The sequence below is a fragment of the Xiphophorus maculatus genome, chromosome 4 (assembly GCF_002775205.1).
Source record: "Xiphophorus maculatus strain JP 163 A chromosome 4, X_maculatus-5.0-male, whole genome shotgun sequence".
NCBI lineage: Eukaryota > Metazoa > Chordata > Actinopteri > Cyprinodontiformes > Poeciliidae > Xiphophorus > Xiphophorus maculatus.
In genome coordinates this window covers 23,698,608-23,723,063 of record NC_036446.1, presented here as the reverse complement: position 1 = coordinate 23,723,063, position 24,456 = coordinate 23,698,608, and the positions used below count along the sequence as shown (strand labels likewise).

Here is a 24,456-nt window from a genome sequence, read left to right as displayed (position 1 = left end):
GAATTTAAAGTTTGAGAACGAAGAGGACTTCTTCCCTTCGACTCAGCAGCTTCTTTCTTTTCAGTTGGGTTTTTATTTTCCATCACAACAACATAATACATGTTGATGAAAATAATTAATCTCTGATTTTCTGTTTCTCCTTTTTATTTGTGTCTGAGCAGGGAGGGTTTGATTCGCTACGTCACACTCAAAGAGAGAGGAGAGGCAGTGTGTTTCTCCTGCTGGGCAGATCTGAAAAGAAAGTGAGGATTTAACTCTACCTTTCTGATGAGAAGCTGCTTTTAGACCCAGATGAACTCCATACATCCATCCTGGTTTCCTTCATTCATCCAACCTGGTTCCCTTTAGTTGATGTTATCATCACACAATAACTTGCAAATAAGTATTGACAAAGCTCAATGTAATTTTCACAGGTGGTGGAACATTGTCAACAGCTGCTGAAAGTAACTAAAGAAGTTACTTTTAATGTAACGAAGTTACTTTCCAAATCAAGTAATCAATAATCTAACAAAGTTACTTTTTCAAGTAGTACTCAGTAATCCGATTAAAGTTACTTTTTTCAAAGTAACTATGCCATCACTGGCTGTGGATTAGTATTGGTATTGGTAATTTCACTTCACTGTTAATCGAACATTTCCTAGCAAAGAAATCAAAATATCCTTGATTAAAAGCTCGTTCATGCTGGGCATGTTGGTTAATGAACTTTGGTCTCATTGCTGATTTCTTATCGGTATTTATAACTTACAGTATCATTTATGTTTCATCCTGAAAATCCATTGCGGCTGATAAGGATGTTTGTAAATCATCTTTTTCTTTTCTTAATATTTTTCTCCCAAATTGTTCACCACAAACAGAATTAGTGGGGCTGCACAGTGGCACAGTTGGTAGCACTGTTGCCTTGCAGCAAGAAGGTCCTGGGTTCGATTCCCAGCCCGGGATCTTTCTGCATGCGGGGGTTCTCTCCGGGTACTCCGGCTTCCTCCCACAGTCCAAAAATATGACTGTCAGGTTAATCGGTCTCTCTAAATTCTCCCTAGTTGTGAATGTGTGTGTGCATGGTTGTTTGTCCTGTCTGTCTCTCTGTTGCCCTGCGACAGACTGGCGACCTGTCCAGGATGAACCCCGCCTCTCGCACGGAACGTTAGCTGGAGATTGACACCAGCACCTCCCAACCCCACTAGGGACAAGGGTGTACAGAAATGGATGGAAACAGAATTAGTGAATATTTACCCATTTATTACAAGTATTTTCAAAATCTACTTAAACCAAACATGGAAAACCAACTCAGTAAGTTAAACACACAAATCTCAGTCCTAAAACCATTACGTAAACATCATAAAATATTTAAATACCTTAACTGATAACACATTTCTTAATCTAGCATGTTTAATTAAAAAAAAAAGTTGTTTATACTGATAATTTTCTTCCTTATTCTGGCTCCTGTTTATAAGATGCATTGTTTGATTTAAAAATACACATGACATTTATTTACACTTATTTTTTATTCCCAGTATTAGCAGGTTTTTATAAATCCTGCTTTCGATCTTGAAGGTACACAACAGGATTCTGTGCCAAAACATTTTGATTCATCATGCTGACAGGCTGAAACGTGACACTTTATTAAGAGATATCACTTCATGTTAAACCGACAAAGTCTTCCAGAATGAGATATCTGTTTTGAATCTGATAAAGCATCGAAGTATGATACAGACTTCAGCACGGTGGCATTGAATGATCCCTTAAGACATCATATCTGTAAATGAAAACTGATACACCCTCTGTTATTGCTCTGCTGTCCAAAGGCCAAGGCAGCTCAGCAGGTTAATAAAAGTGAGCTCCCTTCTCAGAGTCATATTGTGTGCGTGGATCAAGAAGCCAAGATGTCCACCGGGATTCTTGTAGTGTTTCTGGCCGTGTCTTCGGCTGTTTCTCTGGCGACTGCCGACGTGGAGTCTGAGGCCAGGGCGTTCCTGGAGAGGTTTGACCAGAATGCCAGTGAGAAGATGTACAAGTACTCACTGGCATCATGGGCCTACAACACCGACATCACTCAGGAGAACTTGGACAAAGAGGTACGTCCTTGAATGCTTCTACAGACTCATTTGTCATGTTGTTTCTAAACAGTATGTTTGAAAGTTGCTGATTAATATCTGTTGTTGTGCCACGCAGTCAGAGCTGGGGCAAATTTGGAGCACTTTCTACACCCAGATCTCAGAAGAATCCCGCAATTATCCCATCGACCAAATAAATGACCCGGTGATTAAATTACAGCTCATCTCTTTACAAGACAAAGGCTCTGGTGCTCTGTCTGCGGACAAAGCTTCACATGTAAGGCTTTTTGCTCAAACACTCCCAGTTCTGTCACATTCGTGAAAACAATATCTTTCTGATATTTGTATTATGTTTTTTTGTGAAATGTTTCCTTCAGCTCAATAAGGTCATGGGCGAGATGAGTACGATCTACAGCACCGCAACAGTTTGCCTGAAAGATGACCCCCTTAACTGCCAGACTTTGGAGCCAGGTACAGTCTGTTATTTATAAAAAGCTTCCTGGTCCTGACAAAGGCAGATATTGCAGTTATAAATTAACAAAATTTCCCAGAATCAGAAGATACTAAAAACTGTAATCCACACGTGCAATCTTTACTCCTACAGTTGATCATAACAGTTATTTAAATAATGAAGCATCTTTTGTTTTCTGCTATGTTTTCAAGTGACTTAGTCTCACCTGAAATAATAGCACCCAGTTGTTTGGTATGTGAATTGAATGTTGCTATAATAAACATGTCCTGTTACAGTAAAACAGCTCATGATGAAAGGCGTTATATACATAATCCTAGAACAAACTGCATCACGCCCTACTTTCTCAGCCACTGAAAACTGTTATTTTCCTCTTGTGTAAATGTTTCCTGTGTATTTTCCCTTTGTGAGAATGTTTCCTTTGTGTTTTATTTAACAGTTAATTTGCATTCCTTCGTATTTCTGCTTTTGTCTACACAATATCTGATGTCTCTCGTCCAATACTGTCATCTCTTTCTCTTCTTTGTCTCCATCTTCTCATCCGACCGATCACTTCCTGGACAAGTTGATCATTTAGTTACTGAGTTCAGTAAATGCGAAAGTTTAAACACGTCTGTTAAAATGCCATATATGTTTTTAATGAAACTAGGCCAATATACAAAATTTTATAGTTTCTTCCCTCCTCTACATAACATGCAAAACAAAGTAGAAAAAATCACCCTATATTTTTTATGTAAACAAAAGAAAATAATGTGGCTGTATTGGTATTTTCATCCATTCATTAATTATAAAGAACCAGTGAGCACAGCACGCCTTTACTTTGCCAAATTTGTTCCATGTTTGTCCATTCTTCTTCTAAAATTTTGTGTTTTGGGGGTGAATTTACATTTTGCTGGATTTCTTTTTCGGAACCATTAAAAATTTGACAAATGGGTCATGAGAGCAGATTTTTTCCCTGTCTCTGATTTGTCTCTCTTTCTGTGTACAGGCCTGGAGTATGTGATGTCCAACAGCCGAGACTACGAAGAGCGTCTCCACGTGTGGGAGGGCTGGAGGAGAGAGGTGGGGAAAAGGATGAGGCCTCTGTACGAAGACTATGTGGATCTGAAGAATGAAGCTGCCAAACTTAATGGTAAATGATGATCTGGGAGAAAACATGAAACAAAAAAAAAAAGTTATATGCAATGTTTTTATTGTGTTGATGTTGGAAAAGCTTCAGGATCTGAACTGAAAACAATTAAACTTCTATGATGGAATAAAACTGCTGAACTCACTGTAAGTTAGAGAAGATAAAATGAAATCAGACAAGAACAGGAAGAGCTGACAACATTGTATGCGATGACTTTGTGTTTGCTTCTGACCAGCCGGTCCTCACTGAGGCCCAATGTATTACTCAAACAGCCAGCCTGAGTTTGAACTTAAACTTTTTCCGTTTCTTTTCATTCACAAATCTGCAGGTTTTGAAGACTATGGAGCTTATTGGAGATACAATTATGAGACCCTCGATGAAGACGTTCCTTACAAGTATACCAGAAAACAGCTGATGGAAGATGTTCGCTCAATATACAAAGAGGTACACAGTGCATCGATAACAATGAGAATGAGGTCCCGTTGACAATGTCACAACATGAAGAAACTTGTGGTTGTAATTGCCATATTTTTTTGTAGATCATGCCTTTATACACAGAGCTGCATACCTATGTAAGATCCAGGCTTATGGAGGTCTACCCAGGATACATTGACTCACAGGGACCCCTGCCCGCCCACCTCCTTGGTATGTTAAAGTATTAGTTATGAATCCATAATCAAGTGTAAGTCTAAGTATCCTGACTGATTAACCATTTTTTAGAGTCACAAAATAGACACTACTATCGGTCACATCCACACACTACAAACAAAATGTTAAAAATACTAAAAAAAATTTACAGTGCACTAAAATACAATATGTATGTATCAATTTTTTTCAGAGTAACACTATTCCCACAATTAAATTTTTTTTTATGCAATAATGTGTTTTTAAAGACGATAACATTTCCCTATAATTTGGGACATTTAGTTCAGTGTGAGAAACCCAAAGACACTGAAACAAAAAAAAACATTCCTTTTTTTCATTGTTCTGTTTAAAGTCTTTTATTAACATGGAGAAGTTAATACACTTTTGAGTCCTGCATCCAAACATGTCAGAAATGTTTAAGTTATATAATCGTTTCTAATACGGGATTGAAGTACACTGATAAAAGTCTAAGAGTTCACCGGATATGTAATCGGCTGCATAGGGCTCCCACAACAAGCAGAACGTAAGGATCGTTTTAAAGTCTGCTCAACTAAGATGAACATCAGAAGCTCTCTAAAAAGTTTTATTTTTAGTAAAAAACAGTTTATGCCAAAAGGTCACTGTATAATCATATGAACTGACTTATGTCCTCAAGATTCACACATTAATTTCTTGTCAATTATTCCCACTTTTCAGTCATTAAATATTATATTGCTTATGTTAGAAGTGTAATACACAAACATTCACATATGGACAATTTAAAGAAGTGATCAGGCAAAATGTGAAGTTTGGTAATATTGTTTTAAATTTTGAATTAAATTTTGTTTTTGGACGCTAAATCCTTCAAACTGTAATTCAGAACTGAAGTTTGTCTCCCTCTGTTGGTCATGGTGTATCACAACTACTTTACTAAAAAACAAACATGAAACAGGTTGATTATTTTTTTAAAATGGTCTCGGTTTGAATTTCATTAATATAATAGTGTTCTGTTGTTGAAAGAACATATCAGGATCTACTTCAAATGTCTATAACAAAGAAGAAGAAAAAAAGAAAAACAATATTAGGATATTTATGTTTGCTGTTCAGGTGACATGTGGGGAAGATTCTGGACCAACTTGTATCCTCTGTCGATCCCCTACCCTGAAAAACCAGACATTGACGTCAGCAGCACTATGGTGCAGCAGGTGCAGTGCCAGTATATGTAAAATTTAAATAAAAATACTCCAGTGTTTCTCAGCCACTCGTAAATTAAATAAATAACATTCTCTTCATATAGTGAATATCTTCTTGAATTTCAGGGTTGGGATGAAATGCGTTTTTTTAAGGAAGCAGAGAAGTTCTTTATGTCTGTGGGACTCTACAAGATGTTTGACAACTTCTGGACTAACTCCATGTTGGTGAAGCCCGATGATGGACGGAAGGTGGTCTGCCACCCCACCGCCTGGGACATGGGAAACAGAGAGGACTTCAGGTGGGATGAAGTCAAGAACATGCTCATACTCACACACATTCACACAGACTTAAGTGCCAGTCTTACTTTCTATCATCTTATTTTTAACAGCATTAAAAATACAAAAGTAGTTGAGAAAGTGATAATTGTTGACTCACTCTTTCCTGCTGATAAAGACAATCAAAGTCTGGATTGTAAAATATCAGTTCAGATTATTACCCCAGCAATTCACAGTGATAACATTTGCATAAGCGTAAAATATAATATTTTATGACTCTACTTGTATCTGTCTGGGTAAATATTACTGAAGGAAATCTCACCATAAAAATGACTGTGTTTATCAGACTGAGCCAGTCGTGTTATCGCTCCAGATCGTTTTATTGCTCCAGATATAAATGCATCACCCTGCGTAACTGCTGACATCCACACTTCTGCTGCTGCGTCTCCAGGATAAAAATGTGCACCAAGGTCAACATGGACGACTTCCTCACCGTGCACCATGAGATGGGCCACAACCAGTACCAGATGGCTTACCGCAACCTGTCCTACCTCTTGAGGGACGGAGCGAACGAAGGTTTCCACGAGGCCGTCGGAGAAATCATGTCCCTCTCTGCTGCCACGCCCAAACACCTGCAGAGTCTGGGACTTCTCCCTAGTGACTTCATTTATGACAGTGGTATGTTCTGTATATGTTGACCCAGACACAAAATCAGCAGGGTTGTTTTTATTTTAAAAAAGCAAAAAACAAAGTTAGATATGTGAGAGTGTTTTCTTAGTAAATTAAACCCCAGGAAGAAAAATCATCTCAATCTGCATTTCTTCTTTCAAAAATCTAATTTTATCCAGGTATTGAGGCACATGTCCTTGTAGCTGATAAAGAATTCAAGTTGGTGGAAACCTCAGAGACAAAACTTATTACTTTAGATATGTTAAATAAAACTTTAGGTCCCCACAAAACCTCACATTAAATGAGTGTTTCCTATTGCCTCTCAAGAGTCCTTGTTAAAAATAGCTTCAGCAACACTGGAAGTGTCAGAATAACATGACCTGTCTGTATGTGTGATATAATTTATGTGCATAAAGATGAATGAGAAAATAGTGTTAAATCTTCCTTATTTTAGCAGTGAATCTATGTAAATCCACACAGATGCAACCTTAACAGAAATGTCTTTGGTTTGGTTTCTATGTAGAGTTTTCATGATCACCCAGTTCTTCCTATGAGCAAAAAGCTTTCATGTTGGCGTGTTTTGCCAGTCTACATCTTCCTTAGGTATGTGCATGGATGAGTGTCCGTCACGTGACCAGGGAGTTCCCTGACCACTGATCACTGTAGATAGACAGCAGCCTCTCCACAACCCAACGCAGATTAGGCGCGCACGGAAAATTAAAAGAAAGAAAATGACAGTTTCTGCACTTCTTCCACTTTCTGCTCCGATTGTAGAAACTGAGATCAACTTCCTGCTGAAACAGGCTCTCACCATCGTGGCCACGCTGCCCTTCACCTACATGCTGGAGGAGTGGCGCTGGCAGGTGTTTGCAGGGAATATCTCCAAAGATGAATGGATGAAGCGCTGGTGGGAGATGAAGTAAGCCGAAATTATCGGGGCATCTGTCGGATGATGCTCTGCCTTTTGTTTGTTTTCTGAAACTGAACCGGTTATAGTCCAAGGAAATGTGTTAAACATGAAACACCTATTTTTGGTGTTATGCAGTGAAGGACCTGCCTAGCTGCAGGTCTGTCGGTGTGCATTAGTGCTGATTCAGCGTTGTCCTAACAGGAGGGAGCTGGTGGGAGTTGTCGAGCCTGTCCCCAGAGACGAAACTTATTGTGACCCGCCTGCTCTGTTTCACGTATCTGGAGACTACTCCTTCATCAGGTTTGCTTCAAAGCTCCGCATAAAACAAATGAAGGCTTTACTTCGACTCTGTGTTTTCTTTCTATCCACTTTGTGGGCAGAGATGTTATTGATTTAAGCATTTTAAAATCTTCCACCTGAAAATTAGCTTGTAACTTCAAAATGGAACTTGGTCTAAGTTTCAGCATATAAGAAATGTTCTTTTTAACTTGTCCAAAAAAAGACCTGGTGTTCATCTCGTTTTGGGGAGGGAGGGCGTCATAACACACAGAAGAGAAAATAGCATGCTTTTATTTAAGATAAAAGTGTAATGCAGACTCAGTAAGTGTGTTTGTTCTTTTCCAGGTATTTTACAAGAACCATCTACCAGTTTCAGTTCCAGAAAGCGCTGTGTGACGCAGCTGGTCACACTGGTGACTTGTCCTCATGTGACATCACTGGTTCCAAGGAAGCAGGAACCAAGCTGAGGTATCTACTTCCTGTTTGTTGTTACCCCTGCTCGTTGTGCCCTGAGTAAAGCGTTTATGTGCTACACATGTTGCAACACAAAGAAATTCTGAAATGATTAATGCTGCTTTTCTATAGAAACATGCTGGAACTGGGGAGTTCTGAGTCCTGGACCAGGGCTTTGGAAACAATAGCTGGAAATGCAAGAATGGATGCTGGTCCACTGCTGGACTACTTCAAGAAACTGTATGATTGGCTGAAAGAGAATAACCAGAAACACAACAGGGCTGTTGGCTGGAAGACAACAGTGGATCCCTGTGAGTAAAAACTAGATCGCCCTAGAAATTATTACTCTGTTTGCTGAAACAGAGTAAAGTTTTCAGAAAGAAAATGAAAATACTTGCCCATCTCCTGCTTTTTAGCACCTGCTTGCCCAATTGTGTCTTATTTACTCATTTTTTTTAATGCAACATCTTCTCCCCTGGTTTGTTTTTGATCCCACATTCACATCTGTTGCATCTGTTCTGCAGGCTTTATGCTTGACTAAACCAACTTTTTAACAAGGAGAGCTTCAGTCTTTGTGACAAAGAAACATTTAAGGATGCATGAGTATAAAAGTGATAAGGAGAGGAGAAACACTGGACATGAACTTGTTTTGACTGATAAAATCTTTTCAAAACACATTAGTGACTAGAAAGTAGTTTACATAGAGATACTTAGTGTGACTGGAAAAATTTCAGCTATCAACCAGGTCAGTTGTATTACTAAACATACATGTATGGAAATGATCATAACTTTATAAGAAATCATGACTTTTTTTTTTTCTTTTTTTTTTACAGATTCGCAATATGCCATTAAAGTAAGAATAAGTCTGAAAGCTGCTATGGGAGACGATGCTGTGAGTATTATTGTTTTGAGCTGCAACAAACACAAAGTCCACTCTGCTTCTCTCTCTCTTTCTTTATCTATCTCTCCCTGTATATGGCACATATATGGTAATATAGTCCAAATATCCGTTTCAGTATTCCTGGAACGCCAATGAGATGTACCTCTTCAAGGCCAGCATTGCCTACGCCCTGAGGCAGTACTACAGTCAAAAGGACCAGAACCTCCCTTTCACGTCAGTATCCCGCTCCATCCTGGGGCTGTTTATCGAAGATAATTAACGCACCTTTTAAAACGTGGAGTCTGTGCTTTCTGTCGCTTACTCGGAGTGCTTCTCTGTTCTTCCACTACTAGAGCAGAGAACATTCTCACTTATGAAGAAACGCCCAGGATCTCCTTCTACATGGTGGCCACCAACCCAGGAAGCCCCTCTACGTACATTCACAAGTCTGACATGGAGGCAGCTGTCAGGTTAGCCACACAGACAGATGGATTTTCTTACAGTTAGGTAATTGAGTGGAAACACCACAAAGCTGGTTTACGCAGGGCTGAAACCAGGTATCAGTCTAACTTTCTTCCTGATATGTTGGCTGATTTTTTAAATCTTTTTCATGATACCTCACAAGGAAGCGGCATGTATCCGTTAATCTTGAATTTTATAAATTAACCTATCAGAGTAGACATAACCAGCTGGACCTTTCCATGTTCTTTAGAGGTATATGAATCTTGCTGCATGCAAATGTCAAATTTTGAAGAAAGCACTAAAAATGTCTACTAAAATGCTGAGTAAAATAAAGTTACATGTATTGTTATACAGTGTAAATATCTGTTTGCCTACAATTGTAAAACACCATTTTTCAGAGACATTATGTAACACGCACATTTATCTATCAATCCAAGGTTATATCGGGGTCGAATCAACGAAGCCTTCCAATTGGACGACCATACACTCGAGTTCATAGGTATGGTACCGACGCTGGCCCCGCCTGTACAGCAGCCAGTGGAGGTGTGGCTGGTGGTGTTCGGTGTTGTCATGGGAGTCACAGCGTTGCTGGGTGTCTACCTCGTCATATCTGGTGTCAGGGCGCGCAAGAAGTGAGTGTTGCTTTCAGCAGGCCTCCATTACGGTGACCCGTAACTTTCATAGAGGTGAAACATTCTCTGCTTCTTCTGCTTGCAGGAAATCGTCAAAGCCACCTGCGGAGAATCCTTACAGCATAGATGTTGATGGGATTAGTAACGCTGCCTATGAGGATGTTAGGGACGAGCAAACTGGACTTTAAGGAGCCAAGGAAGTGAGAAAAGGTCTCACAAGTCAGTTCTGTGTGACTTTTCACAAACATTAAATGTAAATACATGTAAAGATTTCAGTATTGTAAAAATCCTCAGTGGCAAAATGAACGCAAAAACAAGACAGCAGGCTAAACCTCCAAAGACTTTAATATTTATTGACTTTCAATAATGACAATTATTCAGTAAGGATGTTGCATAACGTATTCTTAATTTTCTTTCAGTCTTTAAAGCAATTTCTGGTCCTGTGACATTTATATATGGTAACATAATGACGGAGTAAATATTGTTTTAAAGTACTGTGAAGCTGTAAACATGGTGCGAGTTTGTTAGGAAAATGTAATTCAGAGGGTTTTGTTTTTCTGCCAGTTTCCATTCACACGGTTAAGCTAAACTTCACCTCATTCGTTTGATTTCAACACGTCTTCTTTCCATGTAACTTTGTACTCTAAAGAGTGTAACATTCTGCTTTCATTCTTGATCTAAATTACTGGTTGATGCAGAATATGCACAATTTGTTTGAGCATGTCATTTCAGTTTTTTTTTTTTTTTTTTTGAAGTGCAAGGAATTTGGTTTCATTTAAATAAATTTGATAGCTATAATAGTAAAACAAGGTTTTATCCAATATTTTTGCTGCTACAACAAATTAAAATGGGGGAAAGTGCAACAAATGCTCCAATAAACTGCAGTATGCCAAAAATTATTCTTCAATTTTTGGAACACAATACAATTTATCAATGCAACAATGGTTGTCAACTCTGCTCTGATTGGTCAGACTCAATAAATCCTTCTTTGACAAAGTGTGCATATTTTTTGTGTAAATTGACATACTTCCATGAAAAGGCCATTCTGAAAAATATGAATATTTGTAAGCTCAGTTTTTATGTCTCAGCTGGGAAAAATGTTAGAGCTGCAGTCGTGACATATAATAAAAAAAACAGGTCATATAGAAACATTACATTGGATTTCATAAGGACTTTTAAGATAGCATGAAATTATTTCAAATAAAACATCACACAAGGATGGGCTAACATTTGATCAAAGGGGAAAACCACTCATTTATCATAAAAAATGTTGTTTGAAAGTCACTTTTTTTCAGAATAATTTGAAATATTAATCATATAAAACAACAAAAAATGTTAAGCTTAGCGATAGTAAAACAACTGTATGACACGTGTCCACCAAGTCAGAGCTTCACACAGAGACCTTAGTATTTGTCACATAACTAGATGGGCTGAACAAAAAGAGCTTCTATCAGGACTCAACTTTTTATTTACAATGTGGCGGCCAAAAAGTGAGTATAAGCATGTAGAAAACAACCCTGTCTCACTTCTGAATGATAAAGAGGAATGATGACTCTCCCCTTTCTCCATCTGTCTCAGCCATTTCCACCAAATCAGTGTTGGCTACATGGATGAACCAGCCGTTGTGGAGCGCAGATTCAAATTTCCGCTGTTTTGTGCGGTCAGCCATCATGTAGAAGACAAAGGAGAAGGTGCAGTCGTCATTCTTGGAGATCTGCCTCAGTCTCTGCTTTTCACACGTCTACGGGTACAAAACAAAAAAACTGCTATCAGTTTATTGAATTCAAGTTAGAAATAGAATTATTTAGCTTTGGTGACATATTGCATTTATTGGCTTAACATCACATTGCTGTAACTGTTGTAGAAGCACAGCTACGGCAGAACCAGAAAGCCCTCAACAGATCTGCTTGAGAATAAATAATGAAGCATATTTATCTATCTACACATATTTAGATATATAAATATTTATACATCTTATAGTTTTTTTACTCAACCTAGAGAAGATGGAATGCATCCTTCTACTGAATGTTTGAATGTGTTTTTTTTGTTGTTGTTTTTTTGCCACAAACATTTGCATAGGACATTAGTTCAAGGATTTCTCAAATTACAACAAATTCAGTTGAGAAATTTAGTAGTTTTTTTTATGCAATGTCAAAACAGCACATCACAACCAAGAAATTGGACAGTCAGTACATCTGCTGAATTGCGTCACAGCAAGAATGTCAATAGTGTGGTTCTCAGGTGAGGTTTTTCCCCATTTACTTCAGTTTCCACCCAGAGTTCAGAAGCATGCATGCTAGGCTAGGTTATGGTTATTCCAAACTGACCTTATGAGTGAGTCTAATTAAACTGTGGCGTACTGGTGCATGCATACAAACATAGGGAAAAATAGGGATATTGAGAAATGTCAAACTGTTTCCTTCTCTATTAATAGCCTAACAGCGACAGGAAAGATTATTTTGAGCCTGCAAAACAGTAATCTCCATTCACAGAGGAACAGGTCTCAGAAATCACTTTCTGGGATGAGATTTGTTCCTCTTGCTAGTTGCACAGAAAGTTATGAGTTGGTAAGCAATTTATTCATGTCAGCATAACTTGGTACAAACCCAGTTCTAACTTCACAGTGCATGGAGAGTAGTTTTTCCAATTAAGACACAATTCAAATACTTTGTGACTGTTATGGGTTCAAAGCAAGATAAAAGTAGAGAAAATAGACCAAAAGCTGGCTAATGAAAGGCAGATTTTTTTTTTGTCATCGTGGATTTAATAAATAATACAAACACCACTTCCTTCCCCTCCCTGAAACTGGGAGGTCCATTACTAGAAGGCAAACTTGATGGCAACCTAGGAACACAGAAAAAAAGAAGAATGGTCTTCTATATAAAACAATAACACCATAAAGGAGGGATTCATCCCAAATCCAGAACTCATCTCTGATACGTTTTTAGTTATTGCTCACCTACCTTACTCAATACTCACTACAATATTCACTTCTACATTCCACCCCACGCAGTTTGTTTACATAAACGGGAATGGGCAAATTTAAATTATCAATTGAAATTATGATACGTTGAAAATAGGCTCACATCTGTAAAATTGTTTTAAATTAATAGGTTGACAATATTGTAACCCCTAGAAATAAAAATAACATGAAGTTCAGCTCAAAAACACTTCATTTAAAACACGCTAATTTTAATACTCAGTGAAACTTTTATGTTATCCATCCATTCATATGGCATCATCACTCCTCTCCAGCAGATGCCTCGCTTTGCAAACTAGAAGTATGTGTTGCAGAAAAAGTTCAGTAACATGACAGTCTATGGCTTTCTTCTGCTAAGAGATAAAACAAGATTATTGGAAACTAGCAAGTCTCTTATTTCAGAGAAGCAAAGACTACGATATAGCATGGTAAGGACTTACTCAGTGTAAGGTGTGTGGTTTTAATGTTTAAAACAAATGCATGGTTACCTGTGGATGTAATATACTCTTGTGCACATCAAATTTGATTTTCTTGCTGTTTGGATGCATATTCATTGCTCTTACTTTTTACCCCAGCTCCATCCAGGGCTAAAGAGTGGAGACATGGTTCTTTTCCTAAATCATATTCGGTAATTTGAAGTTGAAAACTTTAATGCTCCGGTAGTGCGTCTCGCTTGCTAAATCCCAATGAAAAAAACCAAAACAAAAACAAAACATCTTCAAGTCAAAAAAATACATTGTTCCGTATAGTTTTACCTCTACCTGTAGGAGCACCCTATCTCCTTCCTTGCAGCACCTGAGAAAGCAATTGGAACCAGTGAGATTTAGGACCACTGCAATTCCTCTGAACGTCCTATCCATGGCATTCGACTTGTAATAGTAGATAGTGATCTTTTCTGAGGACGAAAGAAAAGCAAACATGCATCACAAAAAGTAACATCAACTCCGGTTGCCAGTATTGGTGGGAAGCAGGTTGGTTGGAAGATGTATTGCTCTGAATGACAAACCTGGATTTGGTGAAGAGTAGACGGTCTTTTCCGAGCAGATAGTTCTGAGGTAGCGATGAGTGGGCACATGTTTTATCAAGACATCTGCCAGCTTTTCCTGCCTGAAACTTACATCTCCTCTGGGAACTGAAAGTGGCCGAGGAAACAGAGAACATTATCTTTGGTTCATTTGTTTTTTGTTTTTTTGTTTTGTTTTGTTTTCTTTGGTCTGTTAGAAAGTACCAAAATGATCCCATGTAATATGAAGGCAACAATATTTACATAAAATAACACCAAAGAAAAGCTGCTTCAAGATCATATGTGGACTAAACTTGTCTGCTGACCCCTATCCTTTAATCATTCAGTACACATCATACATTTTTTACTTTAAAATTAAATATTTTAAACAGGACTAAATATATTGAATTTGGACACAAAGACAAAGCGAGAAGTAAAACCTTTGAACTCACCAAATGTCACTGCGCTGGATTCTGCCACCACCACGATGTCATTGACGGTGCATCCTGTCCCCTCACATTCTTCACAACCCCTGGTTCCCACCACAGCGATGCTGGTGTTCGTCATGTGAATTACAAGGAGCTCTCTGCTCTCCCCATTCTCCTTGCTCATATCTTGGCACACATTCCCCTTTAAATCTGTTGTCCCGTTTTTCTCTCCTTCGTTGGCACCTTCCTCCCTCGTCAACTCCCAGGAAAAACTCAGGACAGTGGACTCCTTGTCGTAGGGCTGCAAGGTGTCCTCATCTAGGGGCAGCTGCTCCTCCTTTTCAGACTGTTTTTCTCTCTTCTGCACTGACTGAGGAAACAAAAATGTCTTTCAGTGCAAATGCCCACAGACGTTCATCGCATTTAAAATGGCTCTTCATATCTTTGTGACACCACTCAGTCAGAGAAAGAATTTTGCTTTTTGTGCTATTTCCTAGCCCATTTCGAAAAAATCAGTACAAAGTAGGGCACAATGTCAATGTCATGTCATGGCAGGAAATGAGACATGGTTTGCAAAGGTTTTGACAAATAAAAATCTAAAACCATGGCATGCAGTTTCATTCAGCTTTGCCACATATTCTCCTTTGGCCTGGACGTTGACTGGACTACAGTATTCTATGATCTAAGCCAGAGGGGCTTAAGTTTGGTCCTTGAGAGCTTCCATCTATAAAATAAACTAAATTTGCTCTTGAGGACACTTTGGCAGCCCTGATCTAAACTGTACAGTTACAACTTTGGCTGCATCTTTAAGTGTATTATAGAGATAGGAAGGGGGATAAAAGTTTAGCCATGTATTTCCTCCCATTTTTCAGCTACCTGCTACTTTTTGTTGGTATGTCGAATAAAACCCAACAAAATAGATGGAATCTTCTGACTCTAAAGTTACAAAATCCTAAAACATTTAAGGTTTACAAAGTACAGTTTTTTGTTTTGGAAAGTACTGTATGGGAGCCAATTGACGTACCAGCAATGGATTTCCTTCGGCGATCATTTTGGCCAGCTCCTCAGGTTCTAGGTCCCGAAGATCAACCCCATTTATCTCCGTCAGCTTATCTCCTCTTTTGGAGAAAGTAGGGAAATGAAAAGGAAAAGTTCAAGAAATGATATTATATTAGCAAAATATTTAGAAAGATTTGATAAGAAATCCCAGATTTAAAAGAAAAAATCTTTCAGACAACACTATTAACGCAGTTTAACAGAAAAATTAGCTGCAGATAAACTTTTAAATTTCCATCAGTTCTTTAAAGGGAATTAAAATATTCATGAATCAAAATGCTTTCCTTAACCCACTTCAAGAAATGGATTATTAGAAATTCTTCTCATCATTACAAACTGACTCAATTTAATCAGAAATCATAATTTTAAGGAGACTCAAAATAATAGATGGGACTAATGAATTAAATACATCCATGTACTTTATTAAATGTACCCCGAAAAGACTCATTTTTAAATGGATTTTATTTTTAATTTTCCTTAAAAGTGAAACATGATAAAATACAAAAAAATAATAATAATAATAATGTCACAACTGAAGCCTATTCCTGGCTCTTTCATTGATCATTGTTATGATATTAAGCGGTCATAAATCTCATGCAGAGCCATAAATGAAACCCACTTTCACTATGACCGAGAGCGAATCGTTGTCTCAAGCCAACGATTGTTTGATGTTTTCACGTGAATCAAGCTGTTTGGAGAAAAGATTATAAATCATACCTTATGAACCTATCAGTTTTGGTTTGGTACTTCACCACTTCTTCGACTTCGTAGTGGTGCTTCCCCTCATGGAGTTGGTGTCGAATCAACACACTCCCCTTAACAGTGGAATCCTGCAATACATGAGCAAAAACAATCTTCAAATCTTTCAACTCAGTCACCAGTGTGAACAAATACAGCATAAAGGTGTTCTGTATTAAGTTAACCTACATCCAGGTCCATGTTGGAGGCTGAGTCTCTGGCTGATGTTGTGGAAGATTGAAGGAAGCCGGTGGCGACAGCCGACTGTCAAAGCTTTGGTGTCTATTGAACTGCTGAGGACAAGGGGAAGCAGATATGGGGAGCCCCAGCAGTTGGAAAAGAGGAACTGATCTGTAAAGAGGAAGTAAAGTTCGGCAAACGCTCACTGAAGAGGGGGTGTCGTGTGGAATTGGTTAAGAGAACAGAACTTATTAAATGAAGAACAGGGATTGAATTGTAATAATAAAAAAGCTATTTCCTTAACCGCCGCCAGCAGAAGAGGTTCCTAAAGAGGTGATCTTATCACGCTCTTCAACACTGTACTGGAATGTGCTTATAACAAATAAAACAGAGAACAGAGAGGTTATTTTGCAAGCTCTCGAAATAACGTAACCGTAAGTCACCTTTAGAGAAAGCAAAACAGAAAAGAAGAAATGAGAACATATCTTGTATCATCACAGATTGCATGGGAAATATTAAGGACATATTACTGTACTTCCTCTTTAGACTTTAGTCACTAAAGGTGATCTTAATAATTATTTCTATGCCTTATTCTATGGTCATTGCTCAAGCCAATCAAAAGTAGTCGGGAGTAGTTAGCAAGGTACAACTTATAAAATCCGTGTGATAAAAGTATCACTACATAGATGCCATCTATAGCTATTCAATACTGCGGTGAAAGGCTATTGATAACGTTATTGTTACACAAGATGCATGACTAAAATCAGTATGCAGAGAAGCTTTCTGCCTCAAGGTGAATCAACTAAAGCAACTGATTGTAGTGATTTGGGTTTTCCTTGTGTTTATTTAGGTTTCTGTGTTCTGTAGAGTCTCTGTGTTGTCCTGTCTGCCCCTTGGTTGTTCCCAGCTGTGTCTCGTTCCTTGATTACCCTCTGTGTATTTAACCCACCTGTGTTCCTTGTTGCTCGTTGGAATAAGTTGTCTTGTCATTCTGCCTGGTTTATGTCTGTTGCTGCCATCCATTTGTATTTCCAGTTGCTACCAGTCGATGAGCCTTAGCCTTCTGCTCTCTCTGTGCTGCCTGGTTTATTGGACTTTGTACTTCTGAAATTAACATTAAAATCATCATTTCATTCCTTCAACCTGGGTCCGCTGCTTCTACCTCATCTCATCCAACTGCAAATCACGATACTGATTGATACATTCATTATATTTATGTACCGAAACTCATGCTCATTAAATAAAGTACTTTTTTTTTCATTAGTCTGTCAAAAAGATAATGTCTGTTCATCACAAACCACAAACCGAAATGAGAGGAATACATTTTAAAATGCATTTATTAATAGAATCACAATTTTCACCCTTTTAATATTGAACTAAGTTGTTTTATGGCATTTAGTCACTAAAGAAATCATTAATAGAACCATGATCACTCTAATATAGACCAGTGATCAATTAAATAAAAACCCAAGACATCAGCAAACAAACATCGCATCTGAATATTTGAAGCAGGTTTGAGTTGGAATGGAGAACAAATACTGAGATTATTTATAGCAGATCAAAAGTATGTCTCTCTTATTGTAAGGCAATCAGTGCATAACTTGGATTCTCTAAACACCTGTCTTAACTTTAGTAAAAGAACATTTTAGGTGTTTATGTTTGGAACGATTAGTCGGTATTAAGAGTGTAGTTTATGACTACAGTAAGTATTCCCTGACTGTCCAACAGAAAACTGGATTCACAGAATGTCATCAACTCTGATTGTGTGTAAGTCAATAGCAAAATAGTAATAGTAAAACAATAGCAGAACTTAAGTTTATAGTAATATTTCTCAGTTTAGTTCAAATCAGCTTGGCATGATTTCATTCTATTTTTAATCAATGGACTTTTATGTGCAATGTGCTGGGACCACACTGATCCACATGCAATCATGTTCTGCCTGTTTTTGCACCACATCCATCTTCTCATACACACTATTTTCCTCAGTTAAAAGCATCATATATGGGATTTTCCTTACCAGTTCTTGTACTCCCTTGTGATTGGGAAATGTATCTATGCATTGTTGCAGCACCAAATCAACCGTGTCATGAAAACAGGGGTTGCAGTCTTTCAACCATGAAAGGAGATGAAGAACTTGAGGAAATTTGCATCACGTAAACTTTAAGGCCTTGGATGCATGATGCTGTTTAATGGGTTTTTTCTTCTTCTTCTTTGCCGGCAGTTGTTTAAGCTATTCTAAATAAAATATTTTAACATTTATGTTTGCATGTGAATGTGATGAATTAGACGGCAGATGTTTCTTATAATGTTTTTTGATGTGTTGATACTGGAGAACTTGCATGTGTTACTAAATTTATTCAAGCACACATTTACAGAAGTTAATTTGGGATTTCCCCGCTGAGCCAGGGAAGTGCAAATGGGAGAAGATTGAATTACATGAGAGACACATGTTGCAAAACGTCAAGCCTCCCACCGTCCGCTGCATAATGCCTGTCTTGAAGAAGCTCAAAAGTTTCCTCCAAGCAGGTGAAAAGTGACAAGTCTGCCAGGTACTGCACTGAGATTCTGCATGGCGATGTTAATTTGTTGCATAATGGATTTTTTTTCTGTCTTTTTCTGAAATTTGATCAGGGGGATTAAGTGGACAGATTGGATATTATTACTGAAAATAAATATGTGTTAATTTTAAACCACGTTGCTCGCTAATCGAAATAAACCACCAGTAACTCGGTGGGCTTCAGTTTGGGGAGATTTTATGACTCAGCTGATGAACTAGCCCTAAATGTTCAGCTATTTTCCCTCATCTGGGTTCTAGCAACATAAGGAGTCTTGTACTGTTGTCTGTTCCTGTCTTGGTTTCAGATAGACATGCTCGATGTGTTAATAATAGGAGGCGGCCCCCATGCCTTGACCTTGGCGAGCTTGCTCAACAGCCTTGACCCCGTTCAAGACTCTGACCGTGAAGATGACTCTCGTATCTCCAACCCCCCTTTCTCGAACCTTGAGACATTCAAACACAAAAGCTGTAATGAAAGAGGAAAGAGGAGGACAACAGCAGGTACAATATGTTTGCTTTAATTTATTAAAGCAGAATCAGGAACATACATGTTTAGAACTTTAATAGAGTCGCAAACCTTGTCACAAGTTTTGATTTTCTTTAACAATCAACATTTATTCTCCAGCAAATAATGCAAAGGAAGGAGACAGATGCCACAATAAGATGAACTCTTTCTTAAGACAGCAATGCCAAACATCCCCCACAAAATGGCTGAATTTAACATTTTAATTAATAAATTGCCGCTTTTTAATGAGTTATGTAGAAATGCTCACCTGCTGCCTGAAAGGTTTTTAATGACTTAGTTTGGTAAGAAGCTGAAAGAATCATTAATTAGACAAATTAGTGAAGAGAAATAGAGAGACAAGTTAACCAAGTGAAAGAAATTGAGTGGAAAACTAAAAGACTAAACTAACTGAGGGAAACTAATGTGAGGAATGGCTGCACACACAATACCACAGACACCAGGAAATTTCAGAATCGCTCGGAACACAACCCAGCTTTGTATAATTCAAACTACAGACCAAAAGGTAAAATTAACATTCAGAAACAAGAATGAAAAACAAATCAGGAAATAGAAGGACACAAAGAATGTACAGAGGAACCAGATTACAAAATTAAAACAGGAACTGGTCAAAGATAAGAGGTAAACGAAAACTAAAGCCAACAGAACCTTAACCAAGACAAAACTCTAAAAGTTCAACTTGCAAATGTGCAGAGCCACCACAAAGTCCTTTGCACTACAACATGAGTATTTTCTATGATTCACCGGATCACCTTAGTCTCTGGGCAAAAGCTACACTTTCAAAAATAAAGAAGGTTTGTGTTTTTTATTTTTGAGGATCAGTGGCACCACATCATACACCTGTGCAATAATTGATAAAAGAAAAAAATAATTAGTATTAGTACATACTCTCTTCTCTCTGAGTTCCAGAAATTACCAGATGGTTCACGCTTCAGGTTCCCTTTTGTGAAAATCAACAGATTCGGTCAGTGCTTTATTTCTAGCGCAATATCTCTGCTGAACACACAGCATAATAACAGGTTCTGGGTCGCCAGCGTGGTCGTAGCTCAAGGCATTTACTGATGTTGCTATGTTTTGAGACCATGTTGCTCAGAAACCAAGAAGAAACTTGGCAGGTTATCCTTGTTGTATTTTCTAATTTAATTTACATAAACCTGGTGAATTATATTATGTTTTTTTTATATTTAACCAGGGGCTATTATTTACCTTGTTGCTAATTTTCTTTTATTACAGCACATGGGCAATGCATGGACGGCAATGCTTGTCCCTGACAAAATATTTCGATGAAATAATTTTTTATGATTAGAAAAAGTTGTTTTCTCATATATTTACTTGTTGTCCCCCTTATTTTGATTGTTTTTTTAATCGTAGCACAGAGTAAAATTCATTTGCTATGATGGGAAAATAAAACTCTGAAAAAATTTTTATTCAAGCTGGTATTTCCAAATAAATGACTATGTTAACATGATGTGGATGCTTCAAATTACTGGATGAATTTAATTTGAATATGAGTATATCATGATTTGTGATATATGCTGGTTTTTTTTTTTTTTTTTTTGAAGAACAAGTTGTACAAAAATGAAACAAACATCGGCTCAAATGCATACATCATTCATCTCTGCAGGACAGATGACTGAGGAGCAGGAAGAAAAGCCAACAATATCAGAAAGCAATGTTTGCACCCCACTCAGTGTCCTGGTGGTGGACACCTATGGAAAGTGGGCCGGTCTGTGGGAGAGCCAGTTCACAGCTCTGCACATCCCTCACCTGCGCTCTCACACACTGGTGCACACAGACCCTTTAAATAAGGTATTAACATAACTTCCCCTGAAGTGGAAATGAGGAATACAAATACAGCCTGTATGTTTTTTCATGTGACAGAATGCGCTTCAGGAGTTCGTTCTCAAGTATGATCGTTCAGCAGAGCTTCACAGCCTTCCGGACCACGTTCAAATTCTGGATGAAAACGCGTTCTTCAATGACATGCGGCTTGGCAAGAAGGAAAGGAGACGTCTGAATGTCACGTCGACGCTGAAGAAGAGTTTGTCCTTCAGCCTGCCGGGAACCGAACTGAGCGTGGATGTTTTTAAAGAACAGGTCGGAAAGATATTTTCCAAATAAAGATGTCTCTTAAAGTGACTTCTGTCTCTCTGAAGTAGCTTCACTTCATAAAATGTTGCAATCCTATTTGTTTTGAGGTACAACATTGCAAGGCATTATTTTATAAAATGATTATTTTATCCTATGAATTTCAGTGAGACTTTCTGAGTGTTGGAGGATTTCAAGACACACAGATATTTTTTGTTTTTTGTTAACATGCAGGTGAAGAGATACAAATTGGACAAAATTCTGCTGAAGGGAACAGTCGAACACATCATCCCAGTGACTGGGGACACAAAGGGAATGGATGAAGAACAGGAAACCCAAAGAGAGAGTGAACAGGTGAAAGTTCACCCAAGAAAGAAGGTTGAACATTTCTGCGTTGAACTTCAAGACGGCAGCATCTTGAGAGCCCGGCAGGTTGTTTTGGCAACAGGTCCAACCCGTGTTCAAATGTCCAACATTCCCGAATGGGTAAAAAGCATTGAGGAAAGTTACCCAGAGGGGCGACTGCAACACACAGTTCATCTCATGCACAAGCCGCCAAACTCTAAGCAAAGACTCCAAGAAATGGATTGTCCAGGACAGGAGGAGACTTCATCCGGTCAAGGTAAGATAGATTTCTCCTTTCAATAGAGTGAACTCCAAGGGGGTTATAACTTTTACTCTCTAAATCTTTCTTTTTAAAAGCATTATTTTAAGCCCAGTGTTAAGCCTTGCTTTTACATGAAACCTTTAGATTTATTCTGAAGGTTGACACTGAAACTGATCTATGGAGTTCCTTCACAAGAATTGTATCACTATGTGTGTCCATTACATGTAGTATGTGAGGCAGGACAGAGAGTAATGGTAGTTGGTGGAGGTCTGACCAGCGCGCATGTCGTATCGATTGCCCTGCAGCAAGGGGCCGACCACGTCACATGGGTCATGAGAAAACACCTGCAGGTCTAGTGACCGCGTGAAACAGCATGTGGATCAACCAATAAAAGCAACACAGTGATGGCACATTTGATCTTCAAACATAGCCGTGTTCAACCTTTCTTCCGTAGCTGAAACAGTTTGATGTTGGCGACGTGGAGAGCCTGGTGGGCCGTTACTCCCACGTGGAGCACGGCATCAAGATGGATGGCCAGTCCTACCTGAGGCAGTTCTACAACGAACGCAGCCTTCACAAACGTCTGGCTATGATCCGGCAGGCGAGGAAAGGGGGCGCCATCACCCCAGAGGCATACATCCACCTGCAGCCATTTATACAGAGCGGACAGGTGGAGCTGAAGACATTCTGTCAGGTAATGCAACCTGTAAATACAGATCTGTGACAACTTTGAATAAAACTGACTGTAAAATCAGAAAATGTGCAGAAGAACATCACAGCTTTTTCTGCTCATACTCACTGAACAAATTTGGTTAACTTTCACTTCGTTTTTTGCACAACAAATAGATGATAAGGCATGCTTTCCAGTCATACATGCTCTATTTCTTTGATTCTTTGCTCTTTAAGTCATTCTAAAGCAAATGCTGCAGGGCTCACTGATTTCCTGCAGAGTGCTATTGGATTGGAAAATGTTTATGTGGCTGATAAATGAATGCCTGGATGAACATTACATTATAACAAGATGAGCAATCAGCTGACTTTGCCAGTTGAAGTCAATAGGTTTATTCATGAATTAAGGTTAACTTGAATTGGGCAACTGTACAGGTGAACGAGGCCAGCTGGTGCTACAGGTCACAATCCTGGAATCTGTCTCTCAGCACCAGAGACCACTGGACAGGGGACAGGATCTGGCTGGCCACCGGCTGCAAACTTGACGTCAAACAGGATCCACTGCTTTCTGACGTGATGAAGAATTTCCCAGTCCAGGTGGGCTATGTTTCCAAACTAACTCTTGTGTTATAATTTTGGAATTTAGTCTCAATTGGACAAACCATTAAGTTTATTGATGTGCATCTGGGTTTTCCACTTTAAAGGTGATTGATGGGTGGCCTTGTATACTGGAAAGCTTACAATGGACGGGAGGATGCCCACTCTACCTGATGGGGCAGTACTCTGCTCTTCAGGTAGGCAAACATTTTTGTTGCATTTTACTAAGCAAATCTTGGTTTCTGAAACAAACTGTAGCGTTTCTCTGAGTTCAAGAGCTTTCAGTCTTATATATTCCTTCACAGGTTGGTCCTCATGCTGTAAATCTAGCTGGTGGACAGGCTGCCAGCATGAGAATTGCCAAGAACATCACGCACCATCAGATGCAGGACAGAGGACGGGATTCTGAAATGGGAAGAGGGAAATCCAAAACTGAAGAATATATCCAGCAGATGAAAGGACTTTTCTGGCTTTAGTGTTAACTAAGTGTTAACAGATGCAACTGAGACTAATATCACATAATAAAATAAGTGGTCTGAACGTAAACCACCAAGCTTGCCCTCTCCTGTGCAGAAAAAGACTTACGGACTGAAATAACATGAAGAAAAAAGAAAAAAAAATCAGAAGACCCTTTTGGATATGGTATGGCGAACTTCAGCTTGAGATGTTTTCAAATATATTGTTATTTTAAAAATATTTATTTATTTTACTTTTGTGCAATGTATGTGTTATTTAGATTTTCTTGTGATTGTTCTGATTTCAGTTTTGCTTCTTTGTGGTGTTTTTTTTGTGTGTGTTGCTTGCCCTTGTTTGAAAAAAAGGCCAACAGAACAAATGAGTGATTTTATCCCACTCCTTAAAATACAGTTTGGTGATTTTTTAAAAAATTAATAATACATTTTTTTTGTAAAAAATATTGACAAATTAATATTATCTATAAAATCAGCTATTTAAATGTATTTCAATTAAAAAAAAAAAGTCTTTTTTCAACTTTTGCTAAATC

General features: G+C 38.3%; 3 protein-coding genes across 5 annotated transcripts; 2 read left to right on the top strand and 1 right to left on the bottom strand.

The window, feature by feature from the left end:
• Positions 1-1,838: 1,838 nt before the first annotated feature.
• Positions 1,839-11,023, top strand: ace2 (angiotensin I converting enzyme 2). Its single transcript, XM_005799778.2, has 18 exons — positions 1,839-2,072; positions 2,170-2,328; positions 2,429-2,522; positions 3,509-3,652; positions 3,978-4,093; positions 4,189-4,294; positions 5,381-5,478; positions 5,593-5,765; positions 6,194-6,420; positions 7,186-7,330; positions 7,523-7,621; positions 7,946-8,068; positions 8,186-8,364; positions 8,887-8,945; positions 9,070-9,167; positions 9,287-9,403; positions 9,833-10,027; positions 10,113-11,023. The coding sequence occupies exons 1-18, from the start codon at positions 1,881-1,883 to the stop codon at positions 10,213-10,215; spliced, it is 2,427 nt and encodes an 808-aa protein (XP_005799835.1). The 5' UTR covers positions 1,839-1,880; the 3' UTR covers positions 10,216-11,023.
• LOC102218441 lies at positions 10,760-16,530 on the bottom strand. Of its 2 annotated transcripts, none has more exons than XM_023332914.1 (7): positions 16,422-16,530; positions 16,212-16,324; positions 15,463-15,556; positions 14,463-14,808; positions 14,014-14,139; positions 13,769-13,902; positions 10,760-11,768 (listed from the first exon to the last, which is right to left on the bottom strand). In XM_023332914.1, exons 1-7 carry the CDS (start codon positions 16,431-16,433, stop codon positions 11,550-11,552), a joined length of 1,044 nt encoding a protein of 347 aa, XP_023188682.1. In that variant the 5' UTR covers positions 16,434-16,530; the 3' UTR covers positions 10,760-11,549. The 2 variants fall into 2 exon arrangements, with proteins under 2 accessions (XP_023188682.1, XP_023188681.1); XM_023332913.1 differs by having other exon boundaries at positions 13,763-13,902; positions 16,422-16,529.
• A 2,324-nt stretch (positions 16,531-18,854) lies between these two features.
• LOC102218180 lies at positions 18,855-24,393 on the top strand. 2 transcript variants are annotated; one of them, XM_023332008.1, is made up of 10 exons: positions 18,855-18,961; positions 19,275-19,470; positions 21,117-21,301; positions 21,374-21,589; positions 21,815-22,202; positions 22,416-22,537; positions 22,642-22,881; positions 23,292-23,453; positions 23,561-23,650; positions 23,759-24,393. In XM_023332008.1, exons 2-10 carry the CDS (start codon positions 19,281-19,283, stop codon positions 23,927-23,929), a joined length of 1,764 nt encoding a protein of 587 aa, XP_023187776.1. In that variant the 5' UTR covers positions 18,855-18,961; positions 19,275-19,280; the 3' UTR covers positions 23,930-24,393. The 2 variants fall into 2 exon arrangements, with proteins under 2 accessions (XP_023187776.1, XP_023187777.1); XM_023332009.1 differs by having other exon boundaries at positions 18,859-18,961; positions 19,279-19,470.
• Positions 24,394-24,456: the final 63 nt, after the last annotated feature.